Source organism: Hemicordylus capensis, chromosome 1, assembly GCF_027244095.1.
Source record: "Hemicordylus capensis ecotype Gifberg chromosome 1, rHemCap1.1.pri, whole genome shotgun sequence".
Taxonomy (NCBI): Eukaryota; Metazoa; Chordata; class Lepidosauria; order Squamata; family Cordylidae; genus Hemicordylus; species Hemicordylus capensis.
This window is the reverse complement of record NC_069657.1, coordinates 138,979,200-138,996,387: the sequence shown is the minus strand read 5'-3', so window position 1 is coordinate 138,996,387 and position 17,188 is coordinate 138,979,200. Positions and strand designations below refer to the sequence as shown.

At 46.1% G+C, this 17,188-nt stretch overlaps 1 protein-coding gene across 1 annotated transcript in view; it reads right to left on the bottom strand.

The window, feature by feature from the left end:
- LOC128338638 (acyl-CoA (8-3)-desaturase-like) overlaps positions 1-5,732 on the bottom strand; it is a 44,626-nt gene extending 38,894 nt beyond the window's left edge. The window contains exons 1-2 of the mRNA XM_053281361.1: positions 5,420-5,732; positions 505-615 (exon numbers count right to left, since the gene is read on the bottom strand). Of these exons, the coding sequence (XP_053137336.1) occupies positions 505-615; positions 5,420-5,641 (333 nt within the window). The 5' untranslated portion in view covers positions 5,642-5,732. The remainder of the gene's footprint in view (positions 1-504; positions 616-5,419) is intronic.
- Between the last annotated feature and the right edge of the window lie 11,456 nt (positions 5,733-17,188).

Genomic DNA, 17,188 nt, shown 5'->3' with positions numbered 1-17,188 from the left:
CCCCAGCAAAAGCAGCAGCAGCTTTGTGCACCCAGTCATGCCATCTGTCAGTTGGCCAGATGGCTGCTTGCTCTCCACCAACACTCAGGTGTTGGTGTAGAGCAACACCTGGCGTGGCCTCACACTGACCTCTTGGCATTGAGGTATGGAATGGCTCAGGGCCTGAGGGTGGTGGAAACGAAAGAGCTCACCCTCGTGCGTGCATGCTGTGACTGGACAGTGGGCATGCTCAAGGCTTCACATTTCTCAGTTTGGGTGGGGGGAATGAAAGTCATACTTGGCCTAGGTGCCAAAAACTCAAGAGCTGGCTCTGGTAGCCAGTGAGAGCTATATTTACTCTAGCAGTTACATATATCTTAGAGGCAATTGTACTGATGCTTGGAGGGACAGCCAAGAGAATAATCCCTTGGCTGCAGCATCACAGGCATTGTTGCTGTTCTGTCCTGCATTCTTCTATGGTGTATTCTTCTATCACAGCCCAAACTGCCTCACCAGGAGACTCACATTTTTGCTGGGCTCACAACAAGGTTGATCAGCTGCTAGCTCTCCAATCAGCAGTGAATTCAGGTATTTCCTCGCCAGAGTTTCATTCTTGTGGAAGGCTGTGAAAGCATCCTGGGAGACACAAAATACATGAAATAAACCCCAATTTACCTTGCATACAATGAATCCCAAATATACACCATGTTCACTGCAATGCTGAACAGCCAGAGTTGCTTGACTGGCCACTAGCCACATGGCCTTAAGGCTAGTGAAGTGGCATGAGGCATGGGGTTGTACTTGGCCACTGCCACTGAGGGGAGTTCCAGAACAGAAAGCCCCCGACATGAGAAGAGGACAGCAAAGGCAGGGAGTGGCTCTGTCAGCACCATGCAGGTGCATGGCTATTAAGTGGTAATGAGAATTCTGGTTTAGCTTCTTCATTACCAAAGAGTCATTCATTAGAAATGAACGCTAATTGTAGAAGCCTAATTGTGAGGTTCTCTTTCCATCTTTAGTGACTAACAGAATGAAGTCAGAAGCAGCACACATTTAGCTTTCACAGTGTAAACAGACAGATTATTTCTCATCAGTTATTGCGTCAGTAACTCAAGCCTGTGCTATTAGGAAAGAAAGCCCTCAAACAACTTCAGCAATATGGAAGTGTGTGTGTGTACACATGTGCATTAGTTTATTTTCTTAAAAATCATGAGATAATTTTCACTCGCCAACATGCTCCTCAGTTCTCCAGGGATTGTGGATCTTCAAGAAGCTGTCAATATCCCTGTGCTGATGCCTCACTGCTTAGCTGAGCAAGCATGGAATGGGAAGAGAAGGAGAGATTTTTGTATCCTTACCCTCCCTCAAAAGCCATTTACATTTATATAAATATGTTCCTGAGGGCTGCTTTTGGAGAGAGGGGAGAGATGTGAAAATCACTCTCCCCTCCCACTCCATACCTGCTTGGCTGCACAATGAAGCCTTTGGTGCAGAAACGGTGAAGTTGTCTTGTGGACCTGCAGCACTCTGCAGCCCTCTCTCTCTTGCCAGAGGGCTGTGGACTATGTTGTCCAGTATTGCCAACTTTCATCTGGATTCTCATAGGCAAGAATCAAATCATCAACATACGCCAAAATGTAAGTCCATTTGCCATCTCTGAATTTCGTGTACAGGCAGGGATCAGCTTCACTTCTTTTGAAGTTTGCTTGAAGAAGCATATCATTTAGTTTTGTGTTCCATGCTCTGGCAGCCTGTTTTAAACCATAAATGCTCTTTTGCAGTTTGCATACAAGGTCCTCTTTGCCTTTCTCTAAGAAACCTTGTGGTTATTGCATGTAAATGTCCTCTTCTAGTTCGCCATGCAAGAATGCAGTTTCCACGTCTAGGTGTTCAACATGCATTCCTTTGCTAGCAGCAATACTTAACAGAGTCCTTATTGTGGTATGTTTAACCACTGGTGCAAATGTTTCATCATAATCTTCTCCATATTTCTGTGAATATGCTTTTGCTACTAATCTGGCTTTGTAGCGCTGAATCTCACCATCAGCATCAAGCTTGAGTTTGAAAAGCCATTTGCAGCCAAGTATAAAATTCTCGTTCAACACCTTTTGAGATCTGTTTCATATTTATTAATTGGATCATCTACCACCTCCTGTTCCATACTCAGAAGGACCTTGATGAAACAGAACGCCCATTTTACCCATTTGGGGATATAGCCCATAGCTCAGTCATAAAGCATCGGCTTTTCATCTCCCATGATTACCCAGCTCCAATCCCTGGCATCTCCAGGCAAGACTGAGAAACAGAAGTGGCTGGTGCGGGCGCCACCAGGGGCACAGGAGAGGCACCTTTAAGCATCAATTAGAAGGTGCTTCCCTCCGCTCTGGCAGCACCTGCAAGCTGCTCTGAGCTGCAGTGCACCACCCAGCACTCCCTGCGGTGGGGGATCAGCTCCGCCACTCACCTGGCCACCGGCTTGGGATCGGCTCAGCAGAAGCCAGGTGAGTGGTGGAGCCGATTCCCTGCTGCAGGGGGTGCTGGGAGCAGCTTGCACCTTCTAATTTATGCTTAAATGTGTTTCTCACCACCACCAACACCTTCCAGTGGAGGCCGGACTGCCCACCACTGCTGGGAAAGCCTTCCGCCTGAAACTTTGGAATGCTGCTGCCAGTCAGTGCAGATAATACTGAGCTTGAAGAACCAATGGTCTGACTCAGTATAAGGCAGCTTCCTTCCTATTAGACAGCATCCAGCTATTAATGGGCTTAGAACTGGTGTGAGAGAGAGATCTCATATTACTCTGTTTGCTGGTGATGCAGTTTTGATTTTAATAAATCCAGTATTGGAACTACAAACTATTTTAAATATCTGTGAAAGGTATTAACAGATAGCTGGTTCTAAGATCAACTGCTCTAAATCTGAATATACAGTACATCTGCTCATATACCCAGGATTCATGGCTGACATACTTCACAAGGAAATGTGGGGGTTTGGAACACCGCCTGTGGCCCTGCATGTGGGTAAACACCGCCAACAGTATTGTGCAACAGGGCAGTTCTGCTCCATTGTAGAATTGGACCAACACAATTGGAAATAATGGGCATTGTGTTGTACAGCTGGGTTTGTGCAGCTCTACAGTGGAGCAGAACTGCCCTATTGCACAACCCCATTGGCAGTGCTTTCAATGCATGCAAGGGCACAGGGAATGCCCCAACTGCCTGTATTTCTTTGCATAGTATGTCAACCCTTATTGATAAAATAAGAGCTATTTTTTTAAAAAAAATAAGTGGAAGGAGGCTGGACATCAGACTTCCAATGATATTATTGAATCTTCAGCAGAAGAAATATTTTAGTTAACAAAGATTTTCGGTAATGCACATGCCTTATTATTGCAACTTCAATAGAAGAAATGTTTTCAGAAAGCCTTACTAAACTTTTCTACAAGAGATCTTTCAAGGAGATCTTCCTTTAATTTATTCTTGCTTTCAAGAATTCAGGTTAATCTAGTCTTGTATCCTATTAAATTTTCAAAGTATTCCAATGACCTTCCAAAAAAATTAACAGTTAATTTTTGATTATAGATCATCTATAATTCAGGCAGAGAGACCCAAAACACATGATCCATCCCAGCAGCCGGGTTAAGAGCACACTAGCTCCCTTAACCCTAGCTAAGAGTCAGAGTCAGGCTTAGAAGCTGGGTTAGGCTGAGCAGGAATGCCAGGAACCATGGGAATCCTAGCAGTTCACAGGAGCAGCCTAACCCAGGCTGGTCTGCCCTAGCCTGGGTTAGACTGCTCATGAGAACAGACTTAGTATATTTTATATAAAATTAATTTATATTGGGTTCAAATTGGATCTGATAAGTTGAACAATTGTAATGAGATTTGTGTTATATATGCGCTTTGGTTTGCTTTAAGTGCAAAATCATCTACATTAATTGTAGTTATCAGTTTATTGGTTGTATTTGCATTGTATTATTTTGCAAATTGTAACAAAACATTAAGAAAAAAGAAGCAAGTCTCTCTAAATGCTGCGAAACTTATTCTCAGTAAACGTATAAAGGATTTGACTGCTCATTTTTAAATATTAAAAGATGAATCATTTATATAAACTCACAAGAAGCATGATACATTCATATCACTAAAAACTCATTTGGATGTGAAAAACAATCAGCAAATGGGTTGTAGGCTAACTAGTCTGAGTAATTGTCCTTACCATGTCTGGTTGCATTCTGCATGGCTTGTCTTTGTTAAATCAGAGCTCCAAAAACAATTTGCCTAATACAATCCAGATTAACTGTACCACAGTCAGGAGTTAAGAACTTGAGTTGTTGGTGAACTTCAACCAAACCAAGCTTAGAGAAGAACTCTGGAGGCTCATAACAGCTTATCTCAGATGAATGGTAAATTTTTAAAGCTCCCCAAGTCTTCTAAAGTTCAAGTTAAAATTCAAGCTGGAGAAGGATTAGTTATAGTAATGCATTGTAAACCTTGATTGATGAAGATCAAAAGAAATGTGGTTATGTAAAAAGAGACCTTCCTTTTTGTTCCCACAGAGTAACTTCACCAATGGGGGTGGTGGGGAGGGCAAACTGTTTGTCTAAGGGAACTTGCCCCTGCCTGCCTCTAGCACAGCTGATGCCCTGGTGCTAGGGCCTGGTGCCCAGATGCGGTCAAAAGACCTACGCGCTTGCATCTATAATGAGCTGCCCCAACCAGAACCATAGCCACAGGAAGGGCAGATGAGTGCCTGGATCCCTCAGGGATACTCCAGACTCTCTCCCTGAATGTTCAGCATTTTTTTTTAAAGTAAGCCTCTAGTCTGCATGTGTGTGGCAGGTGGGGGAAGAGATAAAGGAAAGTGTTCTAATAAAAGTCTATCTAATTGCTTGCTAAGAAGTAAAATAGCCTGAAACTTTAATAGGCTACCTAACTGTATGCTCAACCTGTTCTGCAATAATTCCTAATCCCTTAGGCCCCCATAACTACCAAAGACTTGGCTATGGGCCTGCCCCAGTTCCAAATGCAGATACATGTTGCCTTGCCTTTTCATGCCTCACTATGCAATCATCAGACCATCATCAGAAATAATTCACCAGAATCCTCAGAAATAATTCACCACTATTTCGCCAGCTCCTGATAATCAAATAAACTTGAACAGATAAACGTGCACCAGATTAGCCAGGGAAAGTGCCTTCCATCTCCCCCTTCCCATGATTGAGTCCCCCCACCCACAAAGACCTAAATACTACTCTTGCACACTCCTCATCTCTGTCTTTGAAATTCCCTGGGAACTGCTCCTTTTTCTTTTTTTTTTAAATGAGAACTCTTCCCCAATAGAGGGGTCTCTTGCTGTTCATCTCACCATGCCATGTTATGAAATCTTACACCACTTAGAAGCAAATGACCTGGGCACAAATACCTCCATCCAGTAATCTCACCGTGGCATCTTGTCCAGAAAAGTGTTTGATAATACGGGATCCTCCTGGATGCTGGTTACAGAAGATACTTATATTGTAAACCTTCCGGTTGATGACCAACCATCGGTCCTCTTTGGAGTTCTTCTGACCAGAGTGAATTCCAATCTCTTCCCAAGTAAAAAGCTGTGCACCATCTGAATTAAATTCTGGCTTCCCCAGTGCAGAGGCTGACTGTGGAGGCATCTTGACTTCACAATGCAGACTCCAGAGTGAGTTCTTTCCCTCCCCTTTCAGCTGCTAAATTGCTGGCTAATTGCATACTCTCCCAGCTTTGTGTTGTCACAAAGGAGGAGCATATACACCTTCTCTTAAACTTTCATCTTGCACATTAATCCTGAAGCCTAATCCTGTGGTGCTCCTGCTCAATTTTTCTAATTTCCATATTTTTTAATATTTAAAATATCCATTTAAGAGAAGAGTTGAGGTGCTTACAAGTAACACTAGAGATTGACTGACATCCTAATTAATGCAGTGAATGCTCAACCAAAATAAGCACACATGCAGTGGATTTGCTCCTGCTTCTCAAGTGTGGTTGCATGGAGACCAAGAGAAAGTCTGGGTACATGCAGCCTGAATTACAAAGACAACATAATATACAAAATGGTACACAGTGGCTGACATCCTAAGTAACACTGTGCATGCAGCCCAAAGAAACACACATGCAGTGGATGCACTCCTACTTCTGATGTGTGGATTCTCACACATGGGGGCTGATTTCCACCAATCTCATCTTTCCCCAGAAGCTTTCTATGCCATGAGCAGATATGTTGCTGAGGGCCACACAACCCTTAGGGACATATTTGCACTTTGCACAAAGCATTTCTGGGGGAAGGGGGAATGTGTGCAAGAATCCATTATTTTAGATGCAGGAGCACATTCACTGCATGCATGTTTCTTTTACAGTAGCTGCATGCATGCAGTGTTACTTAGGATTTCAGCCACTGTGTATGGTCTTGTATATTACGCTGAGTTTGTAATTTAGGTTCCATGCAACCAGACTTTGTCTTGATCTTTCAGTTTGGCATTGGGTTGAGGAGTGATATGTCCAGGCAGTAAATCTAGAAGTGAAGCAGGTCCCAATCACTTGATAGACCATACACCTGATGAATTTCTGCCTGCTTCATTTCTGCAAGGCACAGTGCTTCATGCCTCCTATTGTAGTCAATATACAGGCAGAAATTGAACAAGTGAGCATCCATACTCATGAGAGGTGCAGTTTATGGATTTCTCCCTGATGAATTTTGACATTATCCACAGTATCCCACCAATGGGCTGCTAGGAGAATGTGCCATCAATACCATGCAATAGATCTGCATTCTCACAGCATCCAGCTGTGGTCCTCAAACAACCTGCACTGAATTTTAAATGACTTGACATTTAATTCCAGGTTCACGTCCCTCCCACAGGAGGGATGAAGTTTGGGGTGGCTGTGAACAGAGATCCCAAACTCCAGGTCATTTCCTTATAAGGAAAGAAAGATTCTTCATCTTGAGATGGCAAGGGCTAGATGATCCCTCCCTCATCCATATGTCCAGGCCCACAATGACCAGAATGGTTCTTTAAGATCACATGGATCTTAAGAGCTACATAGCTACTTGTTTTAGGGCAGCCTTTCCCATATCTGCTACAGCTAGGGTTCAATTTAGAAGTCCGTGAAGAGGAAAACCATAGTTTACAAAGCTTCTGATGAGTGTTTGGCTTCCAGCCAGTAATATAATAACTCAATACTTTTTTATTTATTAATAATTTTTCAGACAGGATGAACAATTTTAACAAGCATACCTTAAGACAAAGTAAGGTAACTGACAAAAAAAAATCACACTTTTCAGCACAGTATAATTATTTCCTCTCCCTCAACTTTGTATAGTATATAAATACTGCTACAACAGATATTTATATACCACTTTCCAACAAAAGGTCCTAAAGTAGTTTACATAGATATAAATAAATAAATGGCTCCCTGTCCCCAAAGGACTCACTGAGGTGCTTCACACGACACATGCAAAGTGCCAGGAGGTTTTGTGTGGGGAGAGCGGGATTAGCCCACTCTCCCCACACACGATCAAACCCCTAGCCCTGGATGCCTGGATCGGCCACCCACACAACTGCCAGCTCCGTCATGGAGCCAGTGGGGGATGTCAGGATCAGGGGCTGCCTGCCCCCCCCCCCCACGTTCCAGAATGTTCCGCACGTGCACACGGAGCATTCTGGAGAGACCCCCGGGTCCGGAAGGCTGGATGCAGCCTCCCAGTTGGGGGTCTATTCATGTGTCGCTGTGTGCCATGACAACACACGAGCAATAAAATGGGGTTAATGTTAACAGAGTGTTCGTTCCATTAACCTAATTTAAGGGGAGGGAGAATTAGGCAGGGTAGCTGCCTTGGAACCACTGGGCTCACCCTCAAGCTTAGTGGTTCCCATGATCAGTAGAAAGCGGGCTAGGCTCCCTTAGCCTGCTTTCTACTGATCGTGGGAATAGCTTCACTGTCTAACAAAGAAACATAAGGTAGACACAAGCAATAGACCCTGGAGGGATGCTGTGCTGGGGTTGGATACACATTGCTTTCTCAAAAACCTACCCCCTTTTAGATGAACAAACAAAATAAAACCAAAAAGAACAAACAAACAAACAAACTCTAACAGAATTACCCTCACCATTAATTTCTTTAAAAGTATCCTTCACAGCGCATACAATTCCAAGAATGCTTTCCAAATTTCCTGGAATTTGTTAAGAGCCTCTCTCTTACAATAAGCCATTTTTTTTCACACGCATCCAAAAGAGGTAAATCATAAATCCACTGTTCTGTTTCAGGAGTGCCCTGTGCTTTCCATTTCTGAAGCATAAGGTATTTAGCCACAATTAGCGCTCACAAAAATCATAGCTATTTACCTCTAGATAAATTCCAGTACCTTGGAATAAGTCCAAGTGTGTGTGTAGATAGGTAGGTAGGTAGGTAGGTAGATGGTAGGTAGAGATAGATAGATAGATAGATAGATAGATAGATAGATAGATAGATAGATAGATAGATAGATAGATAGATAGATAGATAGCCTTAGGACATATGTAGCAAATTTATTTATTTATTTATTGTTAAATTTATATACCGCCTTTCATTACAGCAATCCCAAGGCGGTTTACAGCAAAAAAAATTTTTAACACAAGATGGTAAAAAAGACACAATTAAAATATTAAAGGGGGGGGGAGAATATTAAACAAATCTGATTTAAAAATTTAAAACAAAAAGCATAAAAGCAATAAAGATTATAAAGAGCAGCAGCAGAGAATCAAATAAATGCCTGGGCAAAAAGCCAAGATTTTACATTTTTTCTGAAAGCTGTGATGGAAACTGAGGAGCAAATCGCCACTGGGAGAGCATTCCAGAGTCTGGGGGCAGCAACAGAGAAGGCCCTGTCCTGCGTACACGACAACCGAGCCTCCCTCATTGTCGGCACCCGGAGCAGAGCCCCCTCAGATGATCTTGTCAAGCAGGCAGCAACCCTGGGGAGCAGGCAGTCCCTCAGGTATCCTGGGCCAAAACCATTTAGGACTTTAAAGGTCAAAAACAGCACCTTGAATTGGACCCGGAAACAAACTGGTAGCCAGTGCAGCTTTCAAAAATGGGTGTGATGTGCGCCCACCGGGCAGCTCCAGATAAAACCCTAGCTGCTGCATTTTGCACTACCTGCAGTTTCCGGATGTTCTTCAAGGCACCCCACGTAGAGCGCATTACAGTTATCTAGCCGCGACGTGACTAAGGCATGGGTAACTGTGGCCAGATCTGCCTTCTCGAGAAAGGGACGCAGCTGGCGCACTAGCCAAAGCCGTGCAAAGGCACCCCTGGCCACCGCCTCCACCTAAGCTTCCAAAAGCAGAGCCGGGTCCAGTAATACCCCCAAGCTGCGTACTTGCTCCTTCAAGGGGAGTGCAACCCCATCCAGAACCGGTAAAATCTCCTCATCCCGATTGGCTCTCCTACTGACCAACATTACCTCCGTCTTGTCTGGATTCAATTTCAGTTTATTAGCCCACATCCTACCCATCACGGCCTCCAGCCCCCGATTCAGGACATCCACCGCCTCCCTAGGATCAGGTGACAAGGAGAGATAGATCTGAGTGTCATCCGCATATTGCTGACAACTCAGTCCAAGTCCTTGGATGACCTCTCCCAGCGGTTTCATGTACATGTTAAACAGCATGGGGGACAAGACCAAACCCTGCGGGACCCCACAGGCCAATGGCCACGGACCGAGCAGTAGTCCCCCAGCATCACCTTCTGGACCCTCCCTCCAAGAAAGGACCGGAACCACTGCAACTCAGTGCCTCCAATCCCCATACTCGAGAGGCGGCCCAGAAGGATACCATGGTCGATGGTATCAAATGCCACCGAGAGGTCCAGCAGAACCAACAGGGACGCACTCCCCCTGTCTAGTTCCCGGGATAGGTCATCCACTAGAGCGACCAAGGCAATCTCAGTCCCATATCCGGGGCGGAATCCAGATTGAAAAGGGTCCAGATAATCTATATCATCCAAGACCCTCTGCAGCCTCAAATCCCATGGTGTGTGGCACATCTCACATGGGTTGAGAGATAGAGTTGTCCAGAGGAGAGAGAAAGCATGGAGTAGGGCTAAGTGGCAGCTGCTGCTGAGGAAGGAGGGTCAAGGAAGAGGAAGAGGAGAAGGAGGCAGAGGCGGCAAAGAAATAACATGTCACTATGTTTCCTCGCAAGGAGGGTGGCTGGGCCAGGGTGGAAAAGTGGACCGAGGGCCATCCATGCAGGCCAGAAGGGAAGCCCCTGCTTGGCCATACTTGCAAGGAGACTCAGCTGGCCGATGAAGGCCATCCTATGGTGCGCTCTCCCACCCTAATTGACCATCCTCCTCATGAGTAGACTCATCAGGCTGATGCAACGGAGGCCAGGGTTAGGAGCCAATTTAGGCAACCAATGCTGCAATGCTGCTCTGAGTGGGGGAGAGGCGTGAGGGGGGGAGACTGGCTGGGTGAAGGGGGAGGGAGATCAGAGACTGGCTGAGTGAGGGGGGAGAGGGGGGGAGGTTTCACTGCCTCCGCTGCCATCCCAGATGGCAGGGGGCGGCTTAAGGCAGAGGGGAGTTAGGGCAGGGAGCCGGATTGTCTGGGGATGGGTGAGAGATGGAGAACTAGGGCACAGATGTTCTGTTCAGGGTCATCTAGTTGCTGTAGAAGCTGTAAATTCAAAATTAGAACCCAGCACTTATGAACCTGGGCCACCACACACACACACCCCAGAGCTGCTGGAACCATTCTTGTGGCCATTTATCTGCCTGCTGTTGCAGAGGCAGAACTAATTCCTTCACTGGTTTAAGAGAAGAAACTTCATGCCCCCTCTGACACCACATGTAGGCTGCTGGGAGCAGTGCCACAGCCAAGCATGGCCTTTTGTAAAGCGAGTGCTGCACCCGGAAAAGGACTACTCAGAAAAGGACCTCCTTACCTGTTTTTTAAGGGAACCCATTCCTGCCTCACCGAACTGTTTCGAATGTGGGTGCCTGAACTGGTTTGGCACTTCTCTAAGGAGGCATTGAACCGGTTTGGGCACATCCCTACACTGTGGTGTTTCGAGTTCCCCATTGTTCCCTATGGCCAGAACAAGCTGTAGTCACAGAGTGCACACCACAGGATTTGCATTGCTATCTGAAATGCATTTTGCTATCCTTCCTTGTAAAGCACTGCAGGTTAGAAGCACACAGTAGAAGGGAATCTTTCCCTCCTGTAACAGAACAACAAACGTTTTTTCAAACACAGTCCAAAACTGGCCAAAAAGAATCACCGACTCAGAATCCAGTGCACTGCCTGCCACACTGCCTGTGCTGCAGTAACGTGGTTGGCACAAGTTGCTCTCTCACACATAATTATGACTCCTTATTTCAGCATTGCAACAGCTGCCACAGCAGCACCCTCAGCAGCAAGCATAGACATAATCTCAACTAGAGCAACATCTTCAGCCACATTATGACTGAGTACACCATGCAATGCAGAATTCAAATTGCAAAGCAGACCAGAACAGTATATTGAACGCATTAGTAGTCTCAAGGCATAGAGACTCATGGAGCTCATCTCCCACCAACCACCAAGAAAATATTACAGAGGGGAAGGGGGGAGGGAGAGGGAGAGGGGGAGGGGAGGGGAAAGGGGGAGGGGGAGGGAGCTGCTCCTATCAATCTCTTGCCACAACACCGCACCTCACAAACAGACCAAACCACAACTCAAGGAACGCAAGCAGGCAGTGCCTGTTTGTACCTGGATAACACCATGACCTCAGATTGGTGCTGGGCCCCAGCTGACAGACTGACGCATGGGTCAGGGGTACCAGTCCATATCTTATCATCAGCTACGGTGGTGATGTGCATGTTTGTCTTTTGAACTGGATGATTTAAGTTCCCCATTGTTCCCTATGGGCAAAACAAAGTGCACACATTTTGCAACTGTGCCTTGAAAAACAAGCACACACACATAGAACAGAACATGACATTTTACCAAACACACAGTCCAAAAATAGCCAAAAAAGAATCACTGACCCAGAATTCACTGCCAGCCACAATGCCTGTGCTGCAGTAACATCACAAGTTCCTCTCTCACACACAACTATTGCAGCACCCTTAGCAGCCAGAAAGCATAGACATAAGCTCAACTACAGCAACGTCTTCAACCACATTTTGACTGAGTGTGTACACCTTGCAATGCAGATTGCAGGCTGCATAGCAGACCAGAGCAGTGAGTGAGGCACACGTTGCTCTCAAGGCCAGACATGGAGCTCATCTCTTAGCATGAGAAGTCTTCTTTCTTCTCTTCTTTTCCATCATAAGTGTAAATCCTTACCTGCCTACTGACTGTTTCTGGATAACACACCCATGGCCTCAGATTGGCACTAGGCCCCAGATGGTAGCCTGACACATGGAACAGGGCACCAGTCCATCATTGGCCATGGGAGTGGCATGCATGCATGTCTGCATGTGTCAGCAGCACTAAAAGGCAGACTGTAACACAGCTGGATTTGGGGTTGGCCAGGGTGGGGTGAGCTGCCAGTGGTATTGCAGTGGGGGGGGGGTGACCATGAGTCACTCACCCTCCAGGGCCAGCTTGGGATAGCCCAGCAGGGAGAGGATGGCCATCAGGAAGACCATCTGCTCTACCAAGTCAGCATCCATGTGTGCACGATGGGATGTCACCATGTCCCCAGCCATGGAGAATATCCTCTCACCCTGGAAGCTGCTTATTGGGACAAGAGGAAATATCCAGCAACTGTTGACAAGTCTGGCCAGACTTGGCAATGTTTTACCCAAAACTGGCTCAGCTCCATCTCCCAGCCTGCCCCCATCTCCTGCAGAATACACAGCTCTCAGCACTGCTGCAGAGCTCAGTGGGCTCCTTGCAAGGCACCAAAGAACCCCTCCATGAACCACCAGGTGAAACGTGGAGATGGAACTGCTGGCTCACTTGGCACTGCCAGGGACACTACACTGCTGGACAGGAAGCAAGGGTGATAGTTGTATGGTGCTAGGGCTGGGCTATCCAGTAGGCACTCCAGCACCTGGTTGCACCCCAGCATCTCTCTGCTGCTTGCCTATCATCTTCAATGAGGAGGTCATTGAAGCTGCTGGTCAGGTGGGACCTGGGCAGCTGCTCAAGTATGACCACTTTGCCCTTGATCCTTGGGTCACATAGGCAGGACTGCATTACAGATCTGCAGTGAAGTGTACACTGGTGTCAGGCACTGCTGCATGCAGCCTCCCTGGACGCCTGGTAAAGGGAGGGAACCAACCTCCTGCTAAAGGTGGTGCATGTGGGGATTTGGTAATTTTGGTGACGCTGGCAAGCAGTTGGAGCAGCTGGCTTCTGCCAGCATTCTTCACCTCCTTGAATGGCTGGTCATCAAAAGCAATCATCTCCACAATAGGCGGGATGATTAGATGAGGCTCTGGGCAGACTGTTTGCCCACCAACTACACCCACTGCACAGGCAACTCCCCCTGCTTGGGAGCAGGTGCCTTGCCACTTCTCGAGGACACACCAGGCCTATATCTGCCAGCAGGGGTAGGAACCCCCAGCTGATGCCATCAGCTGCAGATGCTTCAGCATCCTCATTGTCCTAAGACCATTAGGGTCCTTACCCCTGGTGGCCTGTGGCCTGCAGTGTATGCAGACAGCATGGTGTGGGTCATCATGGCAGGGCACAAAGTGATCCCACATCGTGCTGGTATCAGTCTGGAACCATTTTGGTGGTGGTGGTACTGGGGCTGATGGTTCCTTCTGGTGACCACCACCACTGCTGCCCTTCATCTAGGGCTAGGAAGGTCTAGGAACAACCAGAATGACTTCCTTGTTCTCCTCCTCAGTCTCCTATGAGGTGGGGGTCACACTGCCAATGGGGACTGGGGAGGATAGAGAGTGTGATCTGTCTGGGCTAGCAGTCAACGACAGCTCCTTCTCTGCTGCCATGGGTAGAGCTTCTTCCCTGACACAGGAGAACATCCCAACTACTTCTACCTCAGCCACCACAGGCAGCTGTGCTATGGGGTAGGCTCCTCCAGATAGGAGAGCCTGCGTGCAACCACATCAGCAGTGGGGATGACTCAGGAAGTAAGCATCACCCTCCCTCTGCCTGCCACTCTGCTCCAGCTCTGCCTTGCACCTTCCTGGACATCTTGGTGTGTTTTTTTAAAAAATTAAGCCCTAACCCTTATGAGGAGGAGAAGTGCTTTTAAGTGGTTGTGGGGTCGGGGTTGGTCTATTTATGGCCTGTGTGCCACACGCTGTGCTATCTATAGCACTGTGGTGCACACAAGGAAACTAGAAAAATCAAATCCCCCCAAAATAAAGAATCAGGCTTCATTTATTGGGGGTGGGGTGTATGGAGGGGACCAAGCAACAATGGGGCAATTCTAAGTGAAGGGAAGGCCAAGAAGGGCAGAGGATTACTGTGACCTGTCTCTAACCTACCCCTCCTGTCCTACAGTCCTACCACCTAATCCTGCGCTTCCCCAAACCAGGCCCAATTTAGAGAACTCCAAGTCAGGGGAGGGGTATTTCTCACCTTCTGGAGTCTCTGGCTGTGGGCTTCCAGGTGTCACCATTGAAGGCACTCTTGGGCCAAGCATACACCAGGACTCGACAGCTGGGGGAAAGACAGGTGGGCACCCACCCTCCCAAACAATCAACTCCCCCCCCCCACAAAAAACCCTAAAAGAGGGATCCGGGTAGGCCGGGCACCACACAACAGCCTACAAACACCATAAATTAATCCACCAGGCACAGGCAGCACACAGACATCAGCAGCAAAGGTGTAAGCAAGGCTGCAAAATAATAATATAAAATAACCACAGTACCCCAGTTATTGAGAAACAACAAAATTGCAAGCAGCATCCAGTTAAGGTCTGGGGGCTGCTGGTACAATTTAAATGAAATTAGGGTGGGGGAGATCACAGCAACCCAGTTATTATAGGGGGATGGCTACAAGCAATGTGATTTTTAAAAAAAGGAACTACACACAAGAAAATAAATCCCAAACAGCACCCAGTTAAGCCAATGTGCTGATGGTACTATTTTTAAATAATTAGGTGGGAGGGGGATCAGTATACACAGCACCCCAGGTATTAAAGCCACTGAGGGTGAGGATGGCTAAGCAAGAATAATAAAATAAAATTCCTAGCAGCACCCAGTTAAAGCCACTTGTGCTGCTGGTACAAATAATAACAATAACAATAACTACTACTACTACTATGAATATTTATATACCGTTCTTCAACCGAAGTTCTCCAAGCGGTTTACATAAAAAACAAACAACACATACATAAGATAGCCTTTTGTCCCCAAAGGGCTCACAACCAAAAAAGAAACATAAGGTAAACACCAACAACAGCCACTGTAGAGAGGCCAGTTGTTCTCCCATGCTAAATATAAGAGAATCGCCACTTTAACAGGTGTCTCTTTGCTCACTTAGCAACAACAACAATAAATAATAGAGAGAGGAAAAACAACGAAACAGTAGTTGGCACTGCAAATTAAAAGTATTTTTTAAAAGAGAGAGTCAAATAAACCTCTGTCTGATAAGCCTCACAGTGTGAGGGCCAGGCAGGCATGCAGACCCAGTCCACCACCACCACCACCACTTTGTTCTCAGTGCTGCTGAAGTCTCTCTCTGATTATCCTTTCCTGAGGCACAAAGGCAACAGAGATTTCTGCCTCCAAGAGGCCCTTAAATACATTTTGAAACTCCCTCCTTTTGCCTCCCTCCTCCCTGCTCCCTCCTCCCAAACCAGTGGAGGCACAGTTGTGCATGCCAACACTTGATTTGAATGACAACAAGCCAATCCAAGAAGCAAGGAGACCTTAAGCCAATCAGAAAACCAGTGACAGAAAGTGACAGAAAACGAATCAGCACAGAGGCAAAATGTTGAACACGATGCAAATCACACAAATTGATCCACAATGAATCGGGGTGATTTGATTTGATTCACCCTCAAGTCAGCCCCTTCATTTAAGAGGTGATTCAATTAGCGGCAAATAGGCCCTGATTCATCATGAATCTTTTTGTGCACAAATCAAATTGCACATCCCAGTTTTTATGTGTCATTGGGATATTTTAATATTATCCTCATTTGGGACAATAAGTTTAAACTAGGTAGTTCAGTTCCCTTTTTACAGATAATTCATTGGACTGGAAACTGGGCATACTAGCCCATAGTTGATTAACCTAAGAGACCTTCCATATTGGTAAAGTCATTTATAAGCATCAAGACTCATCTTTTATATAATTGTTCTTGCTCATGTTGAACAAGTTTTTAAAATATTTTTAAAGGCTTTAGTATAGCATTTCTACTGTATAGTAGGGGTGTGCATTAATCGATTTTTTTCATTTTGATTTGTTCCTGAATTGAAACACCCCTAATTTGTTTTGGGTCTGAATATGACGCCCCCCGCAAATCACCCCAGATTTGATTTGTACCTGAATTTTCTGAATCTGAATCTGAATTGATTCAGGTTTTTTAAACGGTTCCAGAGCCAAAAGGGTGAGGTGGGTGGTAGTGCCCAATGGGTGGAAGCTACCTCACAAATTTTAAAGAAATTGGGGGGGAAAGGTGATTTTTAAAGAACTTTTGAAGTTGGTGCATCTTTAAGCTTTTCCCCATAGGGAATAATGGGGATTTCAGCAGCCTTAGTTATAACTCTGGGGGGGGGGGGCACCAGGATGGTCCAGAGCAGGTTGTGGTGGGTGGTAGTGCCCAATGGGTGCAAGAAAGCTATCACCCAGATTTCAAAGAAATTGGTCAAAGGGGTGATTTTTAAATGATTTTTGAAGTTGGCATGTCTTTGGGACAGATTTGGGGCAGAAAGGGGGTTTCTGGTGCAGAAGAGTGGGTCAGGTGGTAGTGCTCCAATGGGTGCCTGCTACCATCCAGATTTTAAATAAATTGGTGAAAGGGGTGATTTTTAAACAATTTCTGAAGTTTGTGTGTCTTTAAACTTTCCTTCCATAGGGAATAATGGGGATTTCAGCAGCCCCATAATTCCACTTGGGGGGCATCTGGGTGGTCCAGAGCAAGTGGTGGTGTAGTGCAAATAGGGTGCCAACCAGCCCCAAACCCACAAGCCCGTGGGGCACTGGATTTTGTTGTTTCTGAGGTATTCTGAGAGTAGATTCTTTGGTATCAAATGAGAGTGGATTAAATGATTGAATCTGTCACTGTCTGCC